At 41.1% G+C, this 21,351-nt stretch overlaps 1 protein-coding gene across 1 annotated transcript in view; it reads left to right on the forward strand.

The window, feature by feature from the left end:
- Positions 1 to 21,351, forward strand: part of MCOLN2 (mucolipin TRP cation channel 2) — a 56,225-nt gene that overhangs the window by 12,977 nt on the left and 21,897 nt on the right. Inside the window, exons 2-6 of the mRNA XM_059689020.1 lie at positions 4,077 to 4,236; positions 11,033 to 11,206; positions 13,078 to 13,231; positions 19,549 to 19,633; positions 19,741 to 19,837. Coding sequence (XP_059545003.1) covers positions 4,077 to 4,236; positions 11,033 to 11,206; positions 13,078 to 13,231; positions 19,549 to 19,633; positions 19,741 to 19,837 — 670 coding nt within the window. The remainder of the gene's footprint in view (positions 1 to 4,076; positions 4,237 to 11,032; positions 11,207 to 13,077; positions 13,232 to 19,548; positions 19,634 to 19,740; positions 19,838 to 21,351) is intronic.

Raw genomic sequence — 21,351 nt, forward strand, 5'->3', positions numbered from 1 at the left:
AAAGAACCTGTATGCATGTATGCATAACCCATGGACACAGACAATAGTGTGGTGAAGGCCTGGGGTGGGGAGTGGGTGCAGGCTAGAAGGAGTCAATGGGAAACAAAAGGAAACATTTGTAATACTTTCGGCAATAAAGATTTTAAAACATTTAAAAAAAACAGCAATCTTATACTGTAACTTTATTATTCATAGAAACTATTTTTATTTCTGTATAGCTATCATCAGTTGATCACACTTGACTGGCACTATCCTATATTTACCTAGTGGCTCCTGTACTAGTAAGCTGAAGGGGAAAGGTTCTCATACTAGCTTTTTCAGTTTCCTTTTTACTCATTGCAGCGCTAGAAGAATTACTATGCTCTGTAAATACCTAAGTGAAAGACTTCTGGGAGGATACGTAGTGTAAATAATTTAACACCATCACCGATCCATGTTCTTGGGGATCTGAAGGTTTGTGTAGGAGAACGTTGCTTCCAGGCACAGTTAAGATGCCACCTTGTTCTTGGGAATCCTCCCTCAAAGCTCCTGGTCAAGTGTCCCCATAGCACTTACCACTCCATATATTATGACACTGTTATGGTATTTTCCCTTTGGCTGTCTGAACCCTTCTCCCCAGAGTTAGGTCTCCACTTCCAGGATAGTGTTTACACTGTGGTACGGCATTCACTGTGCTATTTGCTAACTTGTGACTATGCACTCACAAGCCTGTGTCTTCCACGGGACACTGAGCATCAGAGGCTCAGGGAGCCTGCTCAGCGTTGTGTTCCGAGCACCCAGCACAGTAAGTGGTTAGCAAGTGGGAAGATCGAATCAAGAGGTAATTAGAACAGGTGCAGGGCAAACATTTAAAAATTCTCCTCCTTCTTGTGAAATGAGACTCGTTATGGTAAATTATATTTCATTTCTGAAAGTTCTTTTCTTCCCCTCAAGTTTGTCTTATAGATAGTTTTACCTGTATTTGTCTTTCGATAAGGTAAGCGTGATTGTTTTCTAATCTGGGTCTGATTCCAATATACTTGGCCCTGTTTCTAAGTTGATTGCTTCATGTTACTTGGTCTCCTCATGCGCTTGGTTTTGTTTATTACTGGTTAACGTGTTTTACAAGTGATTTGTTAGAGCACCTCCAGTCCCAGGACGGACCTCTGGAGGGGCCGTGTGTGTTCGCTGGGAGGTGGAGGGCCACCCCAGTCCCAAGCCCACTGAAGAGCTTGCTCATGGTGTGGCATTCTCTGGCTCGCCCAGCGTGAGGCTCAAAGGGCTGGGTTTTGGTCATCATCTCTCAGATGGGTCTATATTTTTAATTTCCTTTTCCCCCTTTGATTTGAAACTACTGTAGCCTTCTCTGTAGTCCTCTACATTTTGGGGGGCAGGCAGTTTGGGTGCTGGTTACTTTTTCTGAAGGGCTAGCTCTTTGGGGCCCCTGTTTAAATTTGAGGATGATCTCCTTTTACACCTTGGATGGGCTTTGGGCCTTAACTCTTGGTTCCCCTATTCCCCTTTCCTGGGGCCACAGATGGAAGCCTAAATGTGCATGAATGGCATCGGGCTCCTATTTCACCAAAATCCCCCAGGATTGGCCTGGGAGTTCTTTGTTCTCTTTAATTTTTTTAAGCATTTCTAGAATCATCTTTATTACAAGTGTTCATTTTTAAATTGAAATGTATTTGACATATAACACTGTATAAATTTAAGGTGTACAACATGTTGATTTGATACATTTATATATTGTAATGTGATTGCCATTGTAGCGATACTTAGCTCCTCTATCACATCCCATACTTATCATTTCTTTTTTGTGCTGAGAATAATTAAGATCTAGTCACTTAGCAATGATACAATATTGTTATCTTATTCACTATACTGTGCATTAGATCCCCAGGACTTGTCTGCTTTTAACTCCAGTCTTTTACAGTTTGTCAATCAATTTTGACCAAGAACTGCAAGGCAAACAAAAGCTTTATTTGGGGGTCTTTTTTTAAGGAATTGCAATCCAAGGATACATAGATTTGGGTAGAAAGTCAACTGTGTTCTGAGGGGGAAAGTAGGGAACAGAATTTATAAAGACAGAGAAAGGGGAGCGTCTAAAGGAGCTACACAAATTGCTTTGAAAGATCTGTGGCTGGTGCTCACAGGAAGTCTTGCATTATGCTATACATGATTACTTGCTTATGTCTACTGTTAGGTGAAACTTTTATTTCTTCATAGAGAGTTCAGGGAATCAGTCTTTTCCAAAAACTGCATCAGGATGTAGCCGTTTGGGTTAGCCCAGTTCTGAAGTTCAGTTTCACATGAGGTGAGGTCTGTTAGCTCACCTTCCTGGAGGCCTCCCAACTCCATTTTAGACTGTTCTCTTGTCAATATCAACTCCATTTTGCTGTGTGTGAGTGTTTTAACAAGGCACTTCCTCCACTCCCCCCGCAAATATGTATTTTATCTAGCATAGTTTTTCTTTTTCCTCCTTCCCTCTTCCTTCCCTCTCTCACTTCTTCTCCTTCCTTCCTTCCTTCCTTCCTTCCTTCCTTCCTTCCTTCCTTCCTTCCTTCCAAGCAGGAAAATGCTGAATAACCTAGCCTACTAATTCTGGAAATAGGAGGTCTAAAAATAGAAATTCAACAATAAAAAAATAAAATTTTAAAAATAAGAAATTATTAACAACTGCATGTAAGTCTTAAAAAGGTCTTAAAATAAGTTTCAAAATAGTCTTTTCCCTTTGGACTTCTTTTAAACTTGTTAGTCAATGTAGATAACATAGATCATAAGTCAGTATAAAAATATTGCCATTTAGACATTTCAGGTGAAAAGGTCCCCAAGAATGACCCCCTACCCCCAATTATAAAAACTTCCCTAAAAATGTGTAGCTTGACTGACTGAACTTAATGTAATTTATTTATTAAATTTACCATCCAGACACTTCCTGTTATAAGAAACAGAAATCTAATTTAAACTGGCTTAAAAGCCAAAGGGTATTTATTAGCTCAAATTGAAAGTATTAGGATGATGGCTTTAGGCACAGCTGGATCCAGGAACTCAAACACTGTTGTTAGGTCTAGTCTAGTGTCTATGTGTCGTCTGTTCTTCTGTGTTAGCTCCTCTCTCTGGCGAGCTCGCCTGTGAAGGCGAGATGACTTCCCAGAACTTCAGACTCACAGCCTAGGCTTTATGTCTCTGCTCTCCAACTGTGTTGATTATGTACCCAACAGTGAAAGTTAAGCATATATCCCCAATGTGTATATATTTATTTAGAAATTGTATGCTACCATATACCACTGTTATTCTCTATGTTATATTAATTACTAGTGACCCTTCTCTGTTATGTTATATTAATTATTAATAGAGTTAAATCTTTTGTTTTGCATACCCCACTTTGGGGACTACTTAGTGGAAAGACCACATCTCTCCCATTAGTTATAATCATAGTCCTGTGACCACATCTCATTGGCTCTCTTTGGCCCAGCTTGAGTCCTAGGCCCACTCCCGAGTCCAGAGCCAGTAAACAGTAAAAGCAACTTTTACTAATGTAAGGGGACACAGATATCTGACTAGGCATAACTACAGAGGTGCTGTTTTTACTTCTTAACTGTATTCACATTTTAGGATCTTATCATCACTGATGTATTATCAATAAAGGGAGACATAATCCTTCATTCAGTACAAAAAGTTATAGAACAAAGATTCTCTATTTCTAGAACACTTTAGTTTCATTAGTCTATTCCAAATTTCTGTGATTTCACATTTGGAGTACATGAAAATATCCCATCTAGTTTCTGTTACTACTTCAGTGACAGGTGAGTGCTATATGTTAAAGTGTAGGAATTGATGGGTTTTGAAATATAATTTCATTCTTGTAATTTTTGACAATGGCCATTTTGAATAAGATGAGTAGCTGTGTGAAAAGGCAAATACTAGAGGGTCCTGAAAAACTGTCAGATTCCCAAAGAGAACACAGGTGCCCCGGTAGAGAGAGAGAGTTTTGCTTGGAAGAGTGGGTAAAGCATGTGAACAGAAAGTATTACTTAGGAGCTTTCTGATGAACAGGCTGTTTCATGTATTTAAACATTGATCTTCCGTGGCAGCACTGCAATGGCTCATCTCGATTCTGACATGAAAGAAGAATGTCTGAGGAAAGACCTGCGGTTCTACTTCATGAACCCTTGTGAAAAGTACCGAGCCAGGCACCAGATTCCATGGAAACTGGCTTTGCAGATTTTGAAGATACTCATGGTCACCACACAGGTAATTTATACGATGAGTTCGTTTGGTTGGTTCCTTACCCTAAGATGAAACTGTGTTTTTATGTGTTCTGCCCCTTGACTTTTGTTCTGGGAAGTCCACACTCAGGTTCATAAAATTATAAAATTATGTTGACTCCGGAGGGCAGACGGTACAGGGTGAATTTCCGAGGATGACCTTGTTCCAGTAGGGATTACGGCGCCCTGCCTCCACAGGTTTTCACTATAGGTGAGCAGCAGATCTGTATTGCAGGGTGTGGGTTTCTATGTCTGAATGAGGCACATAGGCTGGTGCAGGCTGCTCAATCCAAAGTGGCCTCTGCTCTTGAATTTTCTCATCTTTATCCAAATACATCTTATTTAAACACACTTTTGAAAGTTGCATCTTCGACTGGTTTGACTTTAAAGACTTAGAGAATGCTAAGCATCCCTTTCATCAGTGGCGTGGCTGAGTGCTCTGAATGTTTAAATACTAAGCCCCTGGCATTATAAGGAGCACAGAGAGGCTACATTGAGACCTTCCCCCCACCCCCCTTCATTTTTATTTATTTATTTATTATTTTTTAAAATATGTTTTATTGATTTTTTACAGAGAGGAAGGGAGAGGAATAGAGAGTTAGAAATATCGATGAGAGAGAAACATCGATCAGCTGCCTCCTGCACACCTCCCACTGGGGATGTGCCCGCAACCAAGGTACATGCCCTTGACTGGAATCGAACCTGGGACCCTTCAGTCCGCAGGCCGACGCTCTATGCACTGAGCCAAACCGGTTAGGGCTCATTTTTATTTATTTATTGATGAGAGAGAGAGAGAGAGAGAGAGAGAGAGAGAGAGAGACATAGATTTATTTTTCCACTTATTTATGCATTCATTGGTTGATTCTTGTATGTGCTCTGACCGGGGATTGAACCTGCAACCTTGGTGTATTGGGACGATGCTACAACCATCTAAGGTATACTGCCAGGGCTGAGACCTTTGGTTTAAGTCCATATTGTTGAGCCCTTTGTAGCCAGTATTACAACAGCCATTTGAATCGTCATGTAGCGTTGGGGCCTGTGGTGTGGAATCATTTTCAGGGATGTGTCTCTCTAGGTAACTGCATTTGAAACACTTGCTCTTTTCAAAACAGGACTGATTTGAGGTATTTGGCTCCACTGGCAAATAATCATTCTGTTGTCAATGTAAAAGTCTTTGTAAAGATGTTATTCTGGGAATGCAAACGTAAACACCTTTCTAAAAATACCCCCATAAAGTTTTAGACGTGAGAGGAGGTTTCTGCCATAACTGAAGTTGCTTCTTTATTCTGCGTTCATAAAGAGGTCTTTCATTATATGACATGCTGTGCAGCTCATCCAGTTTTAGGGTAACCGAGTTTCTTAAAAAACAAACAAACAAGTTTGAGATGCAGGGTATGGTTAAATGTATATGCTTACCTTTTTTCTTCTTTTTTAATTTTTTCATTTTAATTCTTAGTCTTGAAGTTTTAATTTTGGCAACCTATAATGTAGGGACATTATTAGTATTACTTGGAAAGAGGAGAAATAATGTTCCCCTTTGTCATTTGGTTAATTTTCATTGTTTCCCAATTTTTTTCCTTTCCAAACTAGCTTTTATTTCATTTTTTAAATCTAATAATGTTACTAAAATTCTAACTTATCAGGACACAACACATTATCAACATCCTTGACTTATCTTCCTTGTCCTGATACCTACTAAATCCCAAGGATTCTTCCTTCAAAACTGCATCTACTTATGTTTTGCCATGCTCACTGTCTTCTTTCTAGCACAGGCTCTCATCTGTTAATTGATTAAAAATGTGTATGAAGCACCTTGTATGCTAAGCATGCTGTTGGCCATCCAGTTGTGGATAAGTTACTGCTGTTGACAACGAAGCTAACACGTAGCATAGTGTTTACCACGCGCCAGGGACAGTAAGTGCTGTGTGCGTGTTAACCCAATTTCATCCTTACAGCAGATCATGGATGAGGAAAATGAGCCAAAGAGAGTGAAGTAATGTGCTCATGGCCATGCCGTTAGTAAGTGGCAGAGCTGGAATTTGAGCCCCAGCACTCTGGATCTGAAGCCCGCACTCTTATTCTCACATTGTTTCTATTCTAAATGTAGGTCCTCAGAGTTTGTAGTCTAGGAATACAGGCAAGTTAACTAGGCTACTTCTAGTCTTCGTCTTATGCCTACATACCAGTCCATTCATTTTTCTTAAAAGCCCTTCATTGTGTCTCCCTCCTGCTCAGAAACTTTTGCAGAACACTGTTTCCCACAGAAGAACCTCGACTCCATAGCCTGGATTCACAGATTTTCAACTTGCCTTCCCACCAGGTTTTCATCTACTGTTCCCTCCACACACCCAGCCCGATGACCCCACCCAGTGATCTTGCTCTGTTTGTTCCTCAATCCAGAGGGATTCCTTTTTCTCCCTCATCTAACAGGCACTGTGTGAAGTCCATCTCCCCTACTGACCTTGTCTGACCACTCAGCCTATAATTTTCCTTAGAATGCTAGTACCCCTGTGTCCACATGACTAGTTTCACTTGTAATAGAATATTTCTGGGAATTGATCATTAGCTTTTTGTGTACCTTGCCTCCCCTAACAAAATGAGGGGGGTGATTACACTTTTGTTCGTCTGTAGGACCATTCTAATAAGGTTTGCTACTTGGGTGATATCTAATTGGAGCAGATTTCTTGACTATACTTCCTTCCTTCAAAGCCCATTTTCCCTCCTCTTTTTTTCAGTCTCTTTTAGCACCCCCCCCCCCTCAATTATAATGGGATGGGTGGCATTTTATCAGGATTGATGCGAAGGAAACTTTTTAAAGATACATTCCTACTCTTCATTTGGCAGTGATTTGTAACCTTGAGACAGGTGTCTACATTCCTTTGCTAATTCTACTCTTTCCCTCCCATATTCTTCGTAAGTTATTACAGAGGTATCTTGATTTCACCTGGTACAGAATATTTTCTCCTACACTGTTTGATTTCATAATCAGGTCTTAACTTCACAATCCTGATAAAATCTCTGCCAGGCTGCACTTAATTGTGTAATTATTTTTCTGGCTTATATCATATTCTCGGCAAATCTTAAGATCTAGTTAGAGGGGCTAAGGTGCATTTTTCTGTCAAACTCCTCTTAAAAAAATAAATTTATTTGGCCAATCCTATTTTCTTACTCTTGCTCTGTAGAGAGTGTTTGATTCTGAAACTGGTATTTTTGACCCTAACAATTCTGCCATAGCAGGAAGAGGGCATCACAGTCCCCTCTTCAGGGTTCACCTCCTCTACTAAGAGATGTTCAGAAAATCCCAACCCTGACCTGATGCTAGACGATACAGGTGGGTCTTGGCTTGTTCTATGAAAAATAGAATGGAGGAATTGTTTTGTTCCTGATACCAGATGGGGTGGTTACAAGCAGGGATCACACCTCCAAGTCTCTCATTTCCAAAATGGAACTGTTGAGCATTAAGTTTAAATGAGGTGATGGCTTAAAATATCAGCAAATTGTCTGCCACATTCCTGGTCAAGTTATCCATTCCCTCTTCAGATTTTTTAATGTGTGAATTTGTTGTTGTTGTTGTTAACCCCCATCTAAGGATATTTTTCCCAGTGATTTTTAGAGAGAATGGAAGAGAGGGAGGGAGGGTGGGAGGGAGAGGGAGAGAGAGAGAGAAGAAACGAAACATTGATTAGTTACCTCCCACAAGTGCCTTGACTTGGGGCTGGAGATCAAACCTGCAACCCAGGCTCATACCCTTGTACGGGACTGGAACCCATGAGCCTTCGGTCCTCAGGCCAATGCTCTAACCACCATGCAACACCAGCCAGGGCTGCATGAGTTTGTTTTTTTTTTAGCTTAGCTGGAGCATGGGAGGAATGGGTCTAGAGTTAAGTTGGCAGCATTTCAGTTTGAGAGATAATATAAACAGGTGGTCAAGAGAATGAACAGGTGAGTCAAACAGCCTTGTTTTTCCTCCTCACTCTGACACTTTTTAGCCATCCCAACCTGTATATGCTATGTGACTTCAGTATATATATGCATAAAATGGAATTATATTCATCAACCAATTCTGGACTTGACTGTGACATTGTGATGAGCACTATTCCAGTTCCTGAATGCATACTAGTACATGCTAGTTGGGAAAAAAGAAAAAAAAATCATGTCCTTATGGATCCCAGCGTCATATCTCCCTCACAGAGTGTTGGGGAATTCAATGAAAAATAAAAATTACAAATTTTAGGTGCCGAGCCTGGCAATCAGTAGATAAGAGTTGTTATTCAATGCCAAGCAATGTTGATCTTGCCCACATTGTACCCCAGTTTGGTACAGAGTAGGCACTCGGTGAACTTTGATTGAAGAACTTAATTCCTGTCTGTGCTTTTTCATTTGTGTGTCAGTATTTTAAACAAAACCTGGAAGTAATCATGTATGTTTGTTTCCTGGTCTCCTTTCTTGGCTTCAAAAGCAACAGGACGTTTCTGCCCTCCCCGACAGGCACCGTGGACAGACATGACATATTTGCAGGAATTGCCAGCCTCTGTGGCTTGGTTTCAGCACAGGCTGGGTGCTGTGGGACTTCTCACCTGGTAGTTTCCTGAAACAGCTGGGGTTTTGCACTTGCTCAGTCCTTCAACTTGGTACTTGAGGAATGTGAGCTGGTGAGGTTCAGATGCTAAGGAGTGTCATCCTTGCACCTTCTCAAACAATAGCTGCAATTCTGGAAAGCTAGCACCTGATTCTTTTCTGCAAGAGGAGCCTCAAAGACAAAATTTTCAACAGAAGGTTAGGTTTGCCTTTCATTCCAGTTTGGTGACTTAGGACAATTTAATGAGGCTAACTCTAAATTTCTACATAGGTAAAATGGGGATAAACACTAGTAACGTTGTTGTTATGTTAGTAAATGAGAGAATACATGTAAAGCGGTTAGTACAGCAACTGTAGCAGAATGGTAGCTATTATTTTTACTTATTCAGCCTTTTTATAAAGTCAGGCAAAATTAAAAGGCTAACAAATATTTTTAAAAGTATGTAAGTTTGCATAAGCATAGTAACATTTATTTCCTATGAAAGGTTGAGTAGTTGAGGTCTTGTTTAGTGCCATGCAGTGTATCATATTGAACCATGGAATGACAGAAAATAAAAAAAATGTCAAGGTTATCTAGTGGAACATGCTAATATCAACACAGTGAAACAGAGTCCCAAATTGTTTTGATGACTTAGTAGGGTGAGGATTTGGGGCAAATTTTCTAGATGCTCATTGCCTTATAAAGCAGATAAGAAGATAAAGTGGCAAGATGGGGAAAGGTATGTGGGGCAGGGCTTGTAGAGGTATGTGCGTGTGTGTAACAGAGCGTGTGTGAGAGTATATGTACATGAGACTAGGTGTGAGAAAGTGTGTATATGACAGTGTGTGAATGAGAGTGTGAGTGTGCATTGAGAGAGTAAGTGTGAGAAGGTGATTAAGAAAGAGAGGTTGTCTGTGTGTGTAGCAATTCCTGTTTTTTTTGTAAACCATTAGTGCTTTCTAATTTCCCTCACTTATTGGATTACAAGAAGAAAACTTTGGGGCAGAAAGAATACCTTCCGTCCTGATGAAGAGAGCCCTTGGTGCCTAACCTTGTGCTAGGATACAGTGTAAGGGAGAATAGTGGGAGTTTTATCACGCGAAGGTAGGTGTTTGATGACAATGAATGGGTTTGAGCGAGCCCTGCCATTCTTCCTGGTGCTTCGATCTCAGAGAGAGAACTCTTAGGTATAAATCTTATAGAAGAGATCTTGCAGAATTGGAGTAATTGGATTCCTTTGACAACTATCTTCTCTCAGTGGGAGTAAGTATATATAGGCTACTTTTCAAAAACATTCTTAAAGCCATATGCAAAAAGTTGTAATTTTAAATAATAGTTATGATTTCTGGATGTTAAATCAATAACATGAATTATTGCTTTACTACGTACACCAATTTTTTTTAATATATTTTATTGATTTTTTACAGAGAGGAAGGGAGAGAGATAGAGAGTTAGAAACATCAATGAGAGAGAAACATCAATCAGCTGCCTCCTGCACATCCCCCACTGGGGATGTGCCCGCAACCCAGGTACATGCCCTTGACCGGAATCGAACCCGGGACCCTTCAGTCCGCAGGCTGACGCTCCATCCACTGAGCCAAACCAGTTTTGGCAGTACATCAATTTTTAAAACAATTAATTTGAAATCCAAGTATTAGAAAAATGGAATCAGACTTAACTGATTTGGATTTCTTCTCCCTCATTAAAAGTCAGCAGACATATGTCACAATGATGCTGAGAAAAAAACCAAACAATGATAAACATATAATATGTAGAAGAATGGCAAATAGAGACACACACACACACACACACACACACACAGGCTAGCAGGGCCCTTTGTCATTGGTAGTGGTAATTTCTTCTAATTTTATGCTATCTAGAATTGCTCATGTAGCTTGATGAGGTAATTCTGCTTTGGACTTGTATTTTGACATTGATGTGATTAGTAAAACCAAAGCAGTGAGATTTTTCTTGCTGCCGATGATAAGAAGGCATTTAAATAGTAAAATTCAGCCCTCATCGGTTTGGCTGAGTGGGTAGAACGTCAGCCTGCAGTGCAGGAAGCAACCAATCAATGTGTTTCTCTCACATTGATATTTCTCTCTGTCTTTCCCTCTCTCTTCCACTCTCCCTAAAAATCAATGAAAAAATATCCTTGGTGAGGATTTAAATAAATAAAATAAATTCTAAAATTCATATATACTTATTTGATTTTCTCTTCTAGCTTGTTCGTTTTGGTTTAAGTAACCAGCTCGTGGTTGCTTTCAAGGAAGAAAACACCATGGCTTTTAAGTATTTGTTTTTGAGAGGATATGCTGGCATAGATGAAGAAAACTACAGTTACAGTGTATATACTCAAGAGGATGCCTATGAGAGCATATTTTACGCTATTAATCAGGCAAGTTTTCATTGTGAATTACCTATATTTTAAGAATATATTAATACTTGATCTTGTTGTCTTAGCCAAAAAAGAAAATTATACATATATTTAAATATTCTAAAAAAACTTGCATAGTCTGCTAAAAAATGTTTATTGTTATTTCTGTAGCTACATTTCCACACAATAGATTTTGCATATTTAAAATTTTTTAATAAAATTTACTTTTTTTATTTATCCCTTTGAACCAATTACTTTTGGGCAATTACCTCAGATCAAATGGCCAAGAGCAGATATATAATCTCAGAAGGTTTGATGGATGAGATACCAAATCTGAGATTCTAGGGAGTAGAATATGATATAGTTGGATCTAGGCAGGTATTGAGAAACCAGATTGGCAGACCTGAAGAAAGCATTTTGAGCAGAGAAATTGTTATTCTTACTCTTTCTTTCTTTTTTTCATTCATTCGTTCACTCATTCACTCATTCATTCATTTATTCATTCATCCATCCATTCAATAAATATTTGGGTACCTAGTATGTGCCAAGTACTTTTCTAGACCCTGGGATACAGCGTGAATAAAAGATAAAACCCTGTCCTTGTAGAAGTAGTTCTAGAGGGGAGAGCCAGACAAATGAAAAGAAGTGAGATGTATAGTATTAAATGCTGGCTCCCTGAAAACACCACCAAAAAAAAAAAAAAAAGCATGCTGATAATAAAAACTGATCTTATGGCTTAGAGCAGTGAGGGAGGTGCTATCTTGACCATTCTCAGTCATGCCCTGGGTGAAAGCGGCAAAATCCAGACATAGATTCTGAAGTCTGATTTAGGGGGGAAAGAATAGGGTCATTCAATGTGACAGAGCTTGATTAGAATCAGGTAAAGATCATGACATCTAATAGTTTAGGGTTGGTAGACACAGGCAGGTGAGGATTAGAGGGTTTGCAAAGACTCTTGGGGTTATTAGACTAAATCTTCAAATTGATCATTTAAATGATTTTTTGGAATGTTCCTGAAACAAACAATACAGTTACTTGCAACTTTTATGTTCCTAGGAATAATAAAGTCATATTAATGAAGATAGGACCAGTAAATCCTGCTAGTGCAAATAGGCCAGTGGTGAAGCCATGTTCATGTGAGCTAGTGTCGGGCATGAATGTAAGCTGTGGGGTGTGGAAGGTTTGGGTCGTCAGTGGTATGTCAGAAAGTGGTAACTGCTATGGAATAAAGCAGGGAGCAGATTGGGAGAGCCTGGTGGTGCCTGTGTGCTGGTGATGGATGTTTGCACTTATCATTGAGCAGTACAGGAAGGCCTCACTGAGGTGGTGACATTTGAGTCAAGACATGAAGCAGTGAGTCTTAACAGATTGAAAACCTGGAACAACCAAGGCCACAGGCAAGCCTGTGCCTGGGAGCTCCAGGAATTGCCTGGAGGTCAGTGTGGCTTCAGGAGGTGGGGGTGGCACCAAGGGTCACTAGTCTGCTCTTAGGTCGGAGAGGTGGGCACGGCCTGAGCTTGAGCCCAGAGTGAGGTGGGAGGTCTGTCAGCACTCCCTTTAGTTTGAATTCTGCGAGGCAGTGTGTTTCTGCCCAACCTGAGAAAATGGCCTTCTGGTATTTTACATTGGGAGTTCTATTGAGTAATCTATAATAATAAAAGCATAATATGCTAATTAGACTGGATATCCTTCCGGACAAAGCCGGGGCTTTGAGGGCCAAGGCAGAGGCAGCCACCATGGTGGCAGGGGCCAAGCTCCTTGCATGAATTTCATGCATCAGGCCTCTAGTATGATATAAGCAATAACAAGTAGCTAAAGTGTATTTCATATGCATTAACTTCTGATGAAACTTTTGAAAGCTCATAGTGTTTTTATTTAACTATTTTTAATAGTATCATCGTCTAAAGAACATATCCCTGGGGACCCTAAGTTATGGAGAAAATGAAGAGCATAGAATTGGCCTAAAAGTCTGTAAGCAGCACTACAAGAAAGGAAGCATGTTTCCCTCTGATGAGACACTGAATATTGACAGTGACATTGAAACAGGTAACGGATTGCTTTATTATATGCCTCTATCATCTCCTGTGGTCACAGCAAAGATGCCCTCATGTGCTACCAAATGGAACAACTTCAACCTTGCTTTTGTGACTGCTATTTGCAGCTGTCAGGTTAACATTTGCCTACAAAGGGCTTTGGCTCAGGGAACTGCAGGTCTATGCAATAGGCCCTGGAAATTTGTGGATCTCTTAGGTCCATGGTCGGCAAACTGCGGCTCGCGAGCCACATGCGGCTCTTTGGCCCTTGAGTGTGGCTCTTCCTAAGCCTTAGCAGTACCCTAATTAAGTTAATAATAATGTACCTACCTATATAGTTTAAGTTTAAAAAATTTGGCTCTCAAAAGAAATTTCAATTGTTGTACTGTTGATATTTGGCTCTGTTGACCAATGAGTTTGCCGACCACTCTCTTAGGTGCAACTCAAGGTGGTTGGTTTTGTGGTAAATGCCCAGGTGTTTCCTGTTTGTTTAGGTTTTTCCCTCCTCCACTAGGGGACGATTAGATATTTTGGGGGGGGGGGGGGAGAAAGATGAGTCTGTATTTATTAAATGAAATAATGGGTTAAAGTGCTTTGCACTCTTGTTTTTTATTATTTGTAAAATATATTAATGCTCTTCAAAGGCAAATTGTGATTAGCAGCTCATTTCCTCTTTCAGGCTGTTGCTGGCCCCAAAGTTAACATCTAAACAAGCAGAATTGTTTTGTGCCATTCTGTTAAGAATTTAAGAGAATGTCTTATGTAAATTCAGAGTGCTTGACTTACAGCTCTGGGGGTTTTGTAATTCATTCAGCAAACCTCTGGTGTACACCTACCACGCCCAAGGTGCTCACTGTGGATGCCATCATGTGCTGCACAACTGTTCGATCAATGACAGATCACATACACCACAGTGGTCCCACAAGATTATAATGGAACTGAAAAATTCCCATTGCCTAGTGACATCACAGTGCAATGCATTACACGAATACTCACCATTATGTTACAGTTGCTTACAGTATTCAGTACAGTGATATGAGGCCGCCTAGCAGCTGTAAGGGAACAAAATTTGTCACCCCCAAATATGTCTAGTTGGCAAAAGGATTATTTTAGGCAGGTTAGTTTAAGAAACAGCAAACATGGAAGAAGCTAGGAAGAGACATCTCCCTCTGTAAGGGTGTCTCCCTAGCTGTGCCAGCCAGAGGGGGTGACCTTGCCTCGGTAGACTCTTATCAATGCAGATGGCAAAGATTCCAATCTGCTTAACAACCTTACCTTTTTTTACTGTGCTTTCCTGATAACCTCCCATACCTGACCCTCCCCACCCCCATATCTTCTTTTGTCCTCAGCTGAAGGTGGTATTTAAGGCAGTTGGTGGCTTCCATTTTCCTGGGTCTCTGTATATAGCAGGTATACATGTTATTAAACTTTTGTTTGTTTTCTCCTATCAATCTGTCTTTTATTACAGGGATGTCTCAGCGAGAACCCAGAAGGGTAGAGGGAAAGTTACTCTAGAGAGCAATGGGCTATCCCCGTGGTCGGCAAACTGCAGCTCGCGAGCCACATGCGGCTCTTTGGCCCCTTGAGTGTGGCTCTTCCTAAGCCTTAGGAGTACCCTAATTAAGTTAATAACAATGTACCTACCTATATAGTTTAAGTTTAAAAAATTTGGCTCTCAAAAGAAATTTCAATCGTCGTACTGTTGATATTTGGCTTCTGTTGACTAATGAGTTTGCCGACCACTGGTACCAATTAACGTAGGTGTGTGGTAGGCTATACCATTTAGGTTTGTGTAAGTGCCCTCTCTGATGTTCACACAATGATGCAATTTCCACATTTCTCAGAAGGTAACCCTGTGTTAATCTGTGCACGACTACACTGGGCTTACAGCAGTTAATCAGTGATAGCGCCTCAGCTAGATGACAGTTCGGGAGTAGGGATCCTAGGAGCAGTTCACATTTGAAGTGGTTTTATCAAAAGGGGAGCATCACACCATTCATTTGACCCTATTTCCTATGATCTGGTTTTAAGGCTTCTTGGCAATAGAGTAGAACACCCGCGTAGGCAGAGGTTCTGATTGTTTGCACAGACTGCCTGGCTAGACTCTCTGCATGGGCAGGTGTGTCCTGTGCTCCGGGCTCTGAGAGAAGCAGCTCCTGAGCCAGGACCAGCAGGGGCCCCAGGTGGCTTTCCGAGGTCATCTCGGTGTCAGGTGTCAGCGCTGGCTCTGTGGGCAGCAACCTTTAAAGTGGCTTGTCTGGTTGCCCCGCAGGTTTTGCTCTCCTGAGATCTATTTGGTAGACAGCAATCAGGGGCTAATGGGTTCACTCTGAATCTTCCCTGAGGCTGTCAGCTCTGAGCTTCCCTGAGGGAGGTGTTCCTGTCACTGATGGGAGTGCCTGACAGGTGGAGCTGAAACCTTGTGCAGTTCCTTACTTGACCCTCTGCTTCAAGTAAGCCACCCGCCACGAGTCCTCATAAAATCGTGTGACTCAGTTGGATGCTAAGAAAGGAGAACAGTGATTTTCCAGTGATTCATATGTCATTTTCCTCCATTGATTTTTCTTTAAAAATGGATTAAGGAAATCTGGCCAAAGGCAGTATCAGTGGTGAGGTAGGACAGGCAGTCCCAGAAAGTAGAATTTTCCCCCTGGCCATTGGACAGTGATGCACTTGCTCATTTCCTTTCTATCAGAATATGGAATATTTTTAACCAAATGGAGAGAGGTTGATTATTCATTTCACTTTAAAGGAGACTACTTAAGTTAATTGTATTCTTTAACTTATTAAATATAACTTGTCAAAGAAAATGTTTTGCTGTGTCTATTCAGAAGGTATAAAGAATAGTCTTAAATATTTGATGCTGGATTTTAGCCTCTCTTTTCTTGGACACATTGGAGAAAACCTGCATGAAATGAAGAGGGATTGAGTTGGACATCAGTGGTCTGGTCTTATAGTTTAAGTAGTTCACGTAGCAGAAGGTGTTCTCAGTTACCTATTCATGAATTTGCATTCTCTTTCCTATTAAGGGAATCACCCTTCAGTGGGCTAAATGCAGAGCTCTCCTGCATGCCTGTTTACTCTGCAGATTAATATTTATTTACATGTCTGTGCAGCTGGTGTGAAGGGTTTCCTATCATTCATGCTGTGGGCCTATCCCTCCACTCCTCCCTCTAGGCCTGTAGCTTTATAGTTCAGCTTTACTTGGGGGAGTTATAAGTCCTGTTAAAAAATTTTTTAAAAACATTTAGGTAGCGGTCATCTTAATAATAAAGAGCTAATATGCTGATTAAACCGAACAGCCAAATGACCTTCCGGACGAAGCCAGGGCTGAGAGGCCAACCCCCTTGCATGAATTTCGTCATGCATCAGGCCTCTAGTTCTTATAAAGTGTTTCATTTTCTGTAACACGGATTTAAATTTCTTCTGTTCTCCTTTCTTAGCATGAGGCATCCTGACCATTTCATCACTCGCCCAGCTTTTTTAAAGAGCATATGTGATCCACCCTCCAATTGTCCCTACGAGGGTTGCTGTTTCATTTGCTGGAGTGTCTGTTCTGTGATCGAGGTTGATTTGAGTGAAGAGTCTGCTACTCTGATACCAGTTTGTTCTGTCTGAGCTTTGATGTTTTAGTTTGGGCTCTTGCCATTCTTTAAAAAATTTCTTAGGTTTTGCTGTCACCAGGTTCTTGGTGGCCTCATTAGCAATGACTCTAGCATAAGGTCAACCAGATTTTAGAGAGTTCTGCATGTATAGTTGATAAAGTGCACCCCCATAATTACAACGATAAAACTTGACCAACCAAACAGGTTTTTATAAGGCAAATTTAACATCCGTGAACTGTGAAGAGCTCAGGCTGCGGAACTGAGCACATGTGGGTTTAAATTCTGGTTTGCCATCAGCTAGCTTGTGTGACCTTGAGAAAGTCTCTTGGCCTCTCTGTGCCTTGGTTTGTCCATCTGCAAAATTGCAGCAATAGTACCTATTTTACAAGGTTGCTTTGGGTTTAAACATGATGATGCATCAAAGGAGAGAACATATAAAGCTTCTAGCACAGTGCCTGGCACAGAGTAAGTGCCTGACATATAAATGCTATTTTTATCATCATCAGTCTTTTCCTATAGAGAATAAGTTTCTTGTGATTAACTGCCCTCACCATATTAAACAAGATCCAACATTAAACTGTTTCTTGACATTAATAATCTATTTACCAAAAATAAGGAGGCATCCCTTCTGACACCTGCCTTTCTTAATATTGTGCCTGTTGAGTTGTCCATTCAGCTCATGTCCTTGTTTTCAGCCCAGGAAAACGAATTTTCACAAAATATAAATGTGTCCTCTATGCTGTGACACATTTTGGGTGTCATCTATATGCAATGGGACAACCACACAACATAATATGCTCTTGTTCACAAAGATCTTATCCTCTAGTTGAAAGGATAGATAAGCAAGTAGAGGATTGCAGTTGTGGGAGAGGACTCTTAAAGAATTAGCCACCGAGTCTACCAAGATTCTGGAGCACCTACTGAGAACCAGCCCTGGCGTTTCCATTTTATTTTATTTTTAAAATATTTTTATTGATTTCAGAGAGAAAGAGAGAGGGAGAGAGAGATAGAAACATCAGTGATGAAAGGGAATCATTGATCATCTGCGACCCACATGCCCCACACTGGGGATCAAGCCCACAACCTGGACATATGGCTTGACTGGGAATCGAACTGTGACCTCCTGTTCATAGGTCGAAGCTCAGCCTCTGAGCCACGCTGGCTGGGCTGGCATTTCCATTTTAAAGGCAGCCAGAGCCCCAGTAGGAGTCAGTGAAGCCGACATCACAGCAGTCTGTGAGGGCTCTGTGCCCTTGAAAGGCGTTTTCCAGCTCTAGACCTCCTCAGGTTCCTGCCAAGGTGTTGGGCTACACAGTAATGAGACCCGTTTTCATATGAGGCTCTTGGACTCATTCTTTTATAGTTTACTAGAGGCCTGTTGCACGAAGAGATTCGTGCAATAGGCCTTCCTTTCCCCTGGCTGCTGGCACCAGTCTTCCTCGGCACCCGGCACCCAGGCCTTCGCTTTGGCCGGGCTCCAGCCGGAGCCGACCCCGCGGCCGTGAGGCTTTCACTGCTCCGCAGGCCCCGGGCTGTCAGGCTTTGCTCCACCACTTGGAGCCTACGTATGCAAATTAACCGCCATCTTTGTTAGGTTAATTTGCATACTCTCCTGATTGGCTGGTTAGCGTAGCGAAGGTACGGTCAATTTATATGTTTGTCTATTATTAGGTAAGATAGCTCATATTATATTTTTATTTGAATACAACCTAATCAGACGATACAGAAAAGTTGCAAAATAACAGAGAGATTTCCTTGTATACCTTTCATCTAGATTTCCCCAAAGCTAACCTTTTACCACATTTGCTTTATCCTTCTTCCTATGTTTAAATATTCCTCCTGAAATGTATGAGAATAGGAGGCTGACATGATGTCTCTTTACCTGTAAATATTCCAGTGTGTGTTTCCCAAGAACGGTCTCCCACATCACCCCTGAACAGTGCTCAAAATCACAAATAAGCATTGGCACAGCACTTTAATCTAAAAACCCTATTCACATCTCATCAATTGCCCTACTGTTCTCTAGAGCAAAAGAAAGGCCCCCTCCCATCCCAACCTCCTGGGTCCAGGATCACATACTGCATTTACTTGTCATGCCTCTTTAGTCTCCTTTAATCTGGAGCAAAATAGTACCTTGGTTTGTTGTTGGGTTGTGGGGGTTTTTTATGAACTTGACATTTTTTAAAAAGTATGTTTTTATTTACTTTAGAGAGAGAGAAGGAGAGAGAGAGAGAAATAAACAAAAACAAAAAACATCAATGTGCTTATGCACCCAGACCGGGCCTCTAACTGCAATCTGGGTATTGTGTCCTGAATGGGAATTGAACCTGCGACATCTTGGTGTGTGGGACAGTGCTCAACCAACTGAGCCACACCAGCCAGGGGCTGATTTTGACATTTTTAAAGAGTAAAATATTCCTCACTTTGGTTTTTTGTTTCTTTATGACTAGATTGGAGTTATGCATTTTAGTGGGAATAGCACGCAAGCAGTACATTATTTCCGGAGGTGTCTTTTTATCTCATTACTGGCGATGTTAACTTGGATCACTTGGGCAGGGTGCTGCTATCTGCCAGCTTCTCCACTGTAGTTACCGGTCTTCCTGTTGCAACTCATAAGTACTCTGTGGGGAGATAGTTGGAAGTGTTCTGCTTCTCATCGCCCTTCGCCCACTGGTTTTAGCATCTGATTTTTGCCTGAAGCAGTTGTTGTTCTCCATTGGTCTAGACTGCATTTTCTTGGACCTCCAGGGCCTCTCCAAGAACACTGAGGACTGGAAGAACTCATCATTCTTCAGACTGGAATTTTATAGGTAAATATGTTTTTCAGTCTCATTTCCCAGGAGACAGGCATGTGGGAGGGAAGGAGAGTAGATAGTAAGACTCTGACAATGTATACCTTGTGATATTTTTTATTCAGGCTCCTACAGGTTGAAATCTCCTTTCACCTCAAAGGCATTGACCTGCAGACGATGCTTTCCCGAGAGTTACCGGACTGTTACGTCTTTCAGAACACGGCAAGTGTCTGTTTACTCAGCCACTGTTTCTTATGCTTCCCTCCTCCTTCCGTAGATGCACAGTGCGAAACACACCAGCCTATAGCTGTGTCAGATGCAGTCCTGTTTAAAAGAGTTGAATGGCACGATAGCATTGTTCACCCAGAGACCCTTTCTTCTGAAACTGAAGCAAAGCCTTTTCCAATGTTTTAAAAACTAAATTTCTGTGTTGAAAAGAGAAGTTTCCAAAATTGGCTTTGACCTCTTACTCTTCTAAAACATTTTTTAAAAGTTTATGACAAGTGTTTTAAGTGTCTCTAATATTTTCCCCACTTTCAAAGAAAGGTCTTTGCAAATGTAGCAAACGCTTTCAAATCTCCAGGCAGGCACTGCTCCCTTGATCTGAAGACCGTTCTGCAGAGGATCAGCTGTCGCTCCTTTTATTTTGGGAGGAGGCATGTGCAGTGAAGAGACTGTTCAGTTTTGCGGGGACAGTAACCTGTCTTCTCACTTTCATGGAATTTCATGCCCTTCTTTTCTCCCTCCCTTTTCCCTTCCTTTTTCCCTCCCTGCTTCCTTCCCTCTCTCCCTCCCTTCTTCATGTTCATGGAAGAGCAAAACTGGATGCTGAGCTGAAAGTTGTATGCAATTATCTTTTAGCAACTCAGGAGAGCACTCTACCCAATAGTCCATAAATACTAATGAGTCCCTACTATGCACCAGACACGGCCCTGCTCTAGAGGTGCAGTGGAAGCTTACAGCTCAGTGGAAGAGAGAAGAACAAGTAAAGAAATAAAAGTAATTACTAATGGTGACTTGTGGTAAGGAAGAGAAGAGCAGGATTAGCTGCTGTGGAGTGACCTACACATTATGAATCACATGATGAAATTAAGAAAGTTCACAGGCAGAGAACTTGAGAGCTGAAAGTGTCCTAGTAGCTGATCTATGAGTAAGTCTATAAGCATTGGGCATCTCTGAACACAAGCCACACTCTGTGTAACCCAATTATATCCCTATGACCAAACTAGAGGTTCGAGAACTCAACCTACAGGCCTCATTTCTGTATCTCTGAGCTATGACTAAACCTCCACTAACCCTGGCACTTGAGGTCTCATTTCCCCCAAGGAAAACCCCCAAAATACTTCTCTCAAGGCCTAAAATACCCAGCATATTTCACTTACAAATTTTAAGTGATGAAAGTGTAATAGTGGAAGATATGAGTCATTTGCAATCTTAAATTCAGCCTGCAGCCTTAGGGCATTCTTTGCCATTTCGGAAAGCATTATATATAGCACTCGAGGTGAACAGAAAACTAATCTCCAACCTAGTAGAAACCTAGAATTTCATACCCAAAAGGCTAACTTGAAGCAAATGCCTTTGGATTCTATTCAGTGCCATCAGTGAGGTGACTGTGTTCTCTTGTCAAAGATGGTGAATCTCATGTTTGTTCCTGGGACTAGCTGGCTGTTTTGCTTTTGGATTTCTCCTACCCTGCTTGTGGATTTAGTAGAAGTTTACACAAAGCTGCCTTTGGA

The sequence above is a fragment of the Myotis daubentonii genome, chromosome 3 (assembly GCF_963259705.1).
Source record: "Myotis daubentonii chromosome 3, mMyoDau2.1, whole genome shotgun sequence".
In the NCBI taxonomy this organism is placed as follows: Eukaryota; Metazoa; Chordata; class Mammalia; order Chiroptera; family Vespertilionidae; genus Myotis; species Myotis daubentonii.